This window comes from Typha angustifolia, chromosome 15, assembly GCF_048772165.1.
Source record: "Typha angustifolia cultivar Huaian chromosome 15, ASM4877216v1, whole genome shotgun sequence".
Taxonomy (NCBI): domain Eukaryota; kingdom Viridiplantae; phylum Streptophyta; class Magnoliopsida; order Poales; family Typhaceae; genus Typha; species Typha angustifolia.
The window spans coordinates 6,176,386-6,183,269 of NC_133253.1; the positions used below are offsets into that span (position 1 = coordinate 6,176,386).

At 37.6% G+C, this 6,884-nt stretch overlaps 2 protein-coding genes across 4 annotated transcripts; one reads left to right on the top strand and one right to left on the bottom strand.

Moving 5' to 3' along the window:
- Nucleotides 1–488: 488 nt before the first annotated feature.
- LOC140778456 (uncharacterized) lies at nucleotides 489–4,605 on the top strand. 3 transcript variants are annotated; one of them, XM_073123174.1, is made up of 7 exons: nucleotides 495–611; nucleotides 691–787; nucleotides 2,436–2,570; nucleotides 2,752–2,803; nucleotides 2,932–3,079; nucleotides 3,212–3,274; nucleotides 4,158–4,602. In XM_073123174.1, the coding sequence occupies exons 1-7, from the start codon at nucleotides 546–548 to the stop codon at nucleotides 4,392–4,394; spliced, it is 798 nt and encodes a 265-aa protein (XP_072979275.1). In that variant the 5' UTR covers nucleotides 495–545; the 3' UTR covers nucleotides 4,395–4,602. The 3 variants fall into 3 exon arrangements, with proteins under 3 accessions (XP_072979276.1, XP_072979275.1, XP_072979274.1); XM_073123175.1 differs by having other exon boundaries at nucleotides 489–611; nucleotides 2,425–2,570; nucleotides 2,752–3,079; nucleotides 4,158–4,605; XM_073123173.1 differs by having other exon boundaries at nucleotides 2,436–2,575; nucleotides 2,717–3,079; nucleotides 4,158–4,600.
- A 329-nt stretch (nucleotides 4,606–4,934) lies between these two features.
- LOC140778418 (uncharacterized) lies at nucleotides 4,935–6,832 on the bottom strand. The gene is made up of 2 exons (XM_073123117.1): nucleotides 6,474–6,832; nucleotides 4,935–5,329 (listed from the first exon to the last, which is right to left on the bottom strand). Exons 1-2 carry the CDS (start codon nucleotides 6,619–6,621, stop codon nucleotides 5,187–5,189), a joined length of 291 nt encoding a protein of 96 aa, XP_072979218.1. The 5' UTR covers nucleotides 6,622–6,832; the 3' UTR covers nucleotides 4,935–5,186.
- Between the last annotated feature and the right edge of the window lie 52 nt (nucleotides 6,833–6,884).

Sequence of the window (6,884 nt, forward strand, 5' to 3'; positions counted from 1 at the left end):
ATTTTATTTTCTTTTCAGATTTGTTCATGAATCCCCACAAACCTTAAATTAAGACGATCGCTAATTGACAAGAGAGAATGGGTATCACTGGATGTGATACTTTTGGCTCTCAATCAATCCTACTTGTTATTATCGTATTCGTATGAGATATGTTCATATGATCTTTCCTCGTCGTTATAAAGCTTCATAAATACTTTATATTTTATTATTATTTTTTTATTTGAGTAATTTATAGGTCGAAAAATTTAAAGATGATAAAGTGGTAGATTAATTGAATAATTTTTTAAGAATCAAATTTTAAATCATAAAAATACAACAAAAAATATACGTATATTATATATATATATATATATGTATTTGTGAGCTGAATCCAAGTTTGTCCGAGTGAGATCAAGCCCACAAAGAAGAATTTCTTAGCCCAAGAAAAGTTTAGGCCCATATCAACAACCCAATCCTCTATCGGCATTCGTATCCTTTTCTCTCCAACTCTTTTTTATTTTTTATTTTTATTATCTTTGTTGGAAGCCAAAACCCAGGGAGAAGAGATGGGTTTTGCGGCCATTGGCTTCTCTTCTTCTCCTCTGCGCGCTTTCGCCATCTCCAATAGCTCGGTATGTGTCTGTTGGTTGCATTGTTTCCTCTGTTAAGATTCCTACTTCATGTTATTCTTGCTCTCTCTTTCTTTGGCAGCGCGAAGAGGATGGCCAAACCCAAGTGGCGGAGCTGGCGTCTCCTTGCCCTTATAAGTGGAGGATGGTGATTGCCTACGATGGTACCAAGTTTAAAGGTCAGCCTCCAAAGCCGTGCTGTAAATTTGCCCGTTTTGTGCTTAAAAGTGTTCGGTCTTGCGAGTACTGGTCTTGTTCACCCATTATCTCTTACATGGCGATGATTTCTACTTGCCCATGTGTTAAAAGATGGAATTTTGATGAGGACCCAATAGTTGTTTTCTCTTTGATCGCTTAAACTGTAAATTGATTAGTGTGTCAAGTGCCAATTGGCTCAAGATGGGCTTTTACTCATATCATTGTGCTCCTCAGCGTGTTGTTTATCATCTCCTCCTTCAGTTTCTAGATTGTTTAGGTGATTGGCTTTCTTTTCCCGATTCTTAGTTGAATATGACAAAGTACTCTGTGAGATATGCCTTTAGCCAGATTGAAGATTGTACAGGGCCACATTTAGGAGTAGTGAAACTTTAATGGTGATTGATTCAGCAAAAGTTAGTTATATGTGAGAGGACCCCTTTGAGTTGGGGGTAAATTTTGTGTTGTCATTGGAGTTAGAACTTCTTAATATAAGTATCTCATGCTGAATGATCCGAGTTAGCAAATCATGAAGTTAATGGATTTTTTTCATATTGGATGGGTGCTTAAGAATTTTCAGACCAAATATAAAGCTTGGTAAGGTAGGCAAAACCAAAAAAAAGGCAGAGCATAGTAAAGTCATCTGTAGACAAGGTATGAAATGGAGAATGTGGGTTTTCTCCTCCTGCTATGCAAATGAAACAACATGCAGGAGTAAAGGGATATGATTTCTGCTACTCTATATGTTATTACAGTATTCTACTACTTTTGCTTAGATAATCATGTCATTTATTAGCTAACAAAAGAGTCTATCCTACTATTTCAGCTGAATTTGGTTTTGGGCTAGAAAGAAGGGCGTTCTACTATGCACCATCTTCAAATCATTGTGATAACTTGAATACTGAATTAGTGATTAGAAAAACATACCATAGAAATGCAAAAACAAAATCTATGAAATAATTAGTTCACGAGGCCTTTGTGCTCTCTTGTGTAAAAAGGACTGAATCTACTCATAAGGGCCTACTGCTGGAGGAATTGTAAATGGAAATTTACTTCTGGAAGCAGGTTTTCAACTACTCAAGCATGAGGTTTTCTTTCATATGAAAGAAGTAAGCATGATACAGCTTGGATGTTATAATGGGAGTCTAGCGACCTTAGGATTGTGAGTGGACTTGGTTGATCCCATATCCTGTCTGAATATTGCAGTGGTATTGCAAATCCAATGATGATAACTTCCAACATGTTAATTGGAGGCAGGAGCAATATAATTAAGGTGAACCCAGAGGTAGTGTTCTCATTGAGGATGAATAGAGTGTTTGATCTTATCAACCTTGTTATTTGGTTTTACAATTGATGAATAAATATCAGATGTCATATTAGTTTTTACCAAACATTATCATTGATAACTTTTCCATTGATATTATAGAATTGATCAAACACAATCTTTGACTTCCATATAAAATCTTTTCTATGTCAATTATTGTTGAATCATATTTGGAGTCTGGCTCGAATTAACCATCTCTGTCTCCTGCTTTTCTCTTTTCTCCCTGAAAAGGAATTTGCTGGCTCTGAGCCTTGAGAATACATTTGTTCATAATTTTAACTTACAATATTGTGAAAGTTATATTGCAGGCTGGCAGTATCAACCAGCACCACCAACTATACAGTGCCTTGTAGAGAATGCACTAATACGCATCACAAAGCTAGATCGGAAGGAACTTTGTTTGGTTGGTGCAAGCAGGACGGACACTGGTGTTCATGCCTGGGGTCAGGTTTGATTATCTTAAAAATACTACTGTCAAAGTATTACTCCATCTCTTTCTGCTCATGGTTGTGAAAAATATTTGTTAACTTTGACTTGTTCTACTTTATTCTTTATAGATTAGGAATATGTAGTTTTGTTGATTTTTCAGGTGGCTCATTTTACCACACCTTTCATCTATAATAGCTTGGAAAGCCTTCACGCTGCAATTAATGGGCTTCTTCCCCCAGATATTCAGGTGAGAGAAATTAGTCCAGCACGTCCTGAATTTCATGCTCGTTTCTCAACAAAGAGCAAGATTTATCACTACAAGATCTACAATGGAACAATCATGGATCCTTTTCACCGTCTTTATGCTTATCATAGTGTCCATAAACTTAGTCCTCATGCAATGAGGGAGGCTGCAGCATACTTTGTTGGAAAACATGACTTTTCATCTTTCGCCAATGCGTCTCATAATGATGGCTCACCAAATCCTGTGAAAGAAATCTTTCGTTTCGACATAACCGAACTGGTACTTCATGATGCTAACTTCTTTATTCTGTATGTTCCTCATGTCACTATTCACCAGTCATAAACACTAGCCATAAATATTGATCATTTTAGAGGAGACATTGTCTTTAACAGACATATTATCATTGTCCAGGATGCTGTTTTGCAGCTCGAGATTGAGGGTACTGGTTTCTTGTACAGACAAGTGAGGAACATGGTAATATTCATCCAATTAGCAAATATATTTAACACATATTAAGATACTGATCTTCTTAGTATACACAAATGTGGTTCTTTCAAGTACTTCTAAGAGAAGCCTTCTTTTATTGTCCTTCAAATGCTTTTTGTTATATGAAAACCATTATGGCCATCAGCCCATTGAACGACCGTTTCGTTTCAAAATTTCTCTGGATCACACAGCTTTCTGAAATTACAGTTTTTATCGTGTAAAATTAAAAGGCAAGTATCCAAAAATACCACTCACAAAGGAGGTCACAAATTCTTTGATAGAAGGATTATGAATGTAGCCTGATTTTTGAGCTGTCAATCCCAATGAGAGAGGAAATAATGCTATTTATTTTAATTGTTAATCTATGACATACAAAAAGTTAAACTGTTTAAGTTTGTTATTTCTTTGTGCCAATAATCCGAAGTGAAAGTGGATATTGCTATTCTCTTTAATTATGATAAACTGGTTGTAAAAATCCTTGAATTTTACATGTGAGTAGTGATAGGCAATGACTTCGACAATAAATAGAAGTTGGATAATTCTTCTGATGAGTAAAAGGAGCAAGTTGCTCGATTTCTTCGATAGTTAGGAATTCTGTGGTCTTTGTCTCCTTTAATACTCTGACATGAGATTTCTCTGCTGTATTCATTATAAGGATGTATGGTATAGATTGATGGATATGAATACTGAAATGGCCGCAGGAAATATTTAGAGCTTATTGATGTTTTTATCAAAGTTCCACGCATCTTTGATTCAGTTATTTTTCTTTTCAGTTGGGGATGATATCTTAATTGCTTCTTCTTTTATCTTCTCTTGCTCAATCGCTTCAATAAACCATCAAAACAACTCTTCATCAGTGATGCTTCTGCAGGTAGCTTTGCTGCTTCAGATTGGAAGGGAAGCATTACCTCCTGATATTGTCCCAAAGATCATAGCTGCAAGGGATCGCAGAGAGCTCGCAAAGGTTGCATTATCAGCTCCACCTCATGGACTGTGCCTTATGTCTGTCAACTATAACCAGGAAGTCCTAGAACCTCCTGAAGGCTTCCCACCAGTCAGTTTTGGCAGGTCTCATCATGTCAGCAAATGTAAGCTTCTATTTTATTAATTCATGGGGCATATGTTTTTGCCTTCCTTCTGTTTCCTTTGCTCATTTATTGAGAGCCTTCGGGATTTCATTTTAAAGTTGTATACACACATGTCAGGCCTCAGTCTTTAGCTTGGATAAAGTTTAGAATTCTGAATTAACCAACTACCTCTTTTTTTTTCTTTTTTTCTTTTAATTTGGTTGATATTGCACTCAGTATAATTCCTGCAAAACTATTCCTTCTTGGCCTGGATAATGTATCACAAATGCAAGCGGGTAAATGTTGTTTAGGGACAGGCAGCAAAAGACTTCATTGGGATTTTTAACTATTTGCCTTAACAACCTGGTTATTAACTTTGTAAAATGAGATTAACAGATTAACATTAGATGTTCTTACTCCTTGGAGTTGGTAAATGCTTCCTCGGATGTAATGTGCTTTTCATTCATAACATACCATGTCAAAAACTTGTGTCCCAGAGTTGATTTACTAATGTAATCAGTGAAGTTTTATGAGACAGTATGCCAGCTGAAGTATCGACAGTAAACAACACAGAGCACAAATAATGTTCATCCTTTTTCGATGGCAAAGGAGAAATGCCACCTTCCATTTATAAGAAAATAAATTTGTTCGTTACATCAAATAATTTCCCCTTCGAACCAAAGATACACGAACAGAGGTAAGCTGGTACATCAGTTTGTAAAATTTCACCGGGCAATAAGCAGTTTGACAAACAAGAGGGTGAAAGAACATAAGTTCTACAACCAGCACATCACAACAAAAGCCTTTTGACTGTATGAGATGGAAGGATTCATTCATCTAGGTTTGTCATATGCAGCTATGTTCTGAGGTTCACACTCTGGACTGAACAGTCGGACCAGCAGAGCCGATGTGGAGCTCACTGAAACTGCGCCGCACGACGCCCACCTGAGACTTCTCGGGGTAGTAATTCTAGGGCCTGCATAAGAAAATCATAACTACCATGAAGACATAACACCTCGAGGTTGATAATTTTGTGCAGAAAAATCATTATATGTATGTGGTCGTCTATGATACCAACAGGCTGATAGCTCTACTGAACAATTTAGCTTTTGACGAGAAGTATACAGACTAACAGGGAGGATTGTTTCAAAAATTTCCACCATCTTTTCTTTGATGCAGTAATGTTCTTCTAAAAGGAATTTGTAATTATTACATGAAAGAATTATGCAAAGCATCAATATGTAAATCTGCTAATGTTAACATCTTTTGATAACTTCTGACACACCAACAGAAGGGCTGGCAAATTATAGGTCTATTGATACTTGTATTAATATTAGAACAGATTGATGATTTGAGGAAGTTATTTTTGCCTTCTTGAGCTTATAAGGGAAAGACAAGAAAAAGTATTTGGAATATTAAAAAAATAAAAAAAAGTCATGCTTTTTCTCACTTTCTCTGCATTTTGGGGATAAAAAAGGATAAAAAATATAGTGATCGTGCATGCTAAACAGTATGGAAACATTGACCAATTGGTCATCTGAGAACCATTTAGGAGGCATGAGCGGATGTTTCAATCTCATTTATCTCCTAAAAATTTAATCCTTTATTTCTCCCCCCACTTTCGCTCCTCTACTCTCCTCTCTTCTCTTCTCCTATTTCTCTCCCTTCCAAACAGGTGTTCAACTCCTAAAATAATTCTATCAACAAAAGATGCCTAAAGCAAAAGGACTGGAAAAGCAATCCTCTGAGCTCTCAAGTGACAAAACTAGGTTCAGGCTTACCCCTTCTCTGAAGGAGAAAAGGAGAAAGAACCGATCTTGGACAATGAGAACAGGATCTTTGATTCCACTTCCCACTAGCCTCAACATGACTTAACATTCATTTCTAGTATCGAATTATCGATCACAACAATCTACTTCGAAACTAACGCAAAGGATTCTGCTTCCCAAGCTAATGAAAGACGCATCTTTTTCCATCAGACTAACTGCAGAATCCAAATCACAAGAGATGGAAAAAAAAAACATTTTTAATTCGATAACCTCCAGCATATGATTCCATCAAACTGCTAAATTAGTAAGAAGAGAAGAAATTCAGACAAAGAAAGGAAGAAATGGACTGACCGTAGTGGAGGCGGCAGAGGACCCAGAAGGCGAGGGCACCTCCGACGCTAAAGATGCCGGCGGTGTGGCGCATCAACCGCGAACACGGCTTCGAGTCCGACCGCATCAACTCCCCATCCGACCAACCCAGTGCTCGGCGAAGCGCCATCGCCGACTTCTCTTTCCTACGGCCACGATTTGGGGTTTATATAAAAGAAGGAATCGAAGAGGAGTTCTTGGGGTTGGAGGAGAGGAGATGGGGTCGGACGTAGGCTTTTAGGTATGGCAGGAAGGAATTGGAAAGGCGACAGCCAAGGGGAACGGAGGAGGAGGAGAGCTCGTGCTCTCTAGCCGCCGCCGCCTCGTCTTAAGGTAAATGGTTTCGTTGTAGATCGCTTGCTTATACAGTGGGGCCCTCGAAAATGAACCATG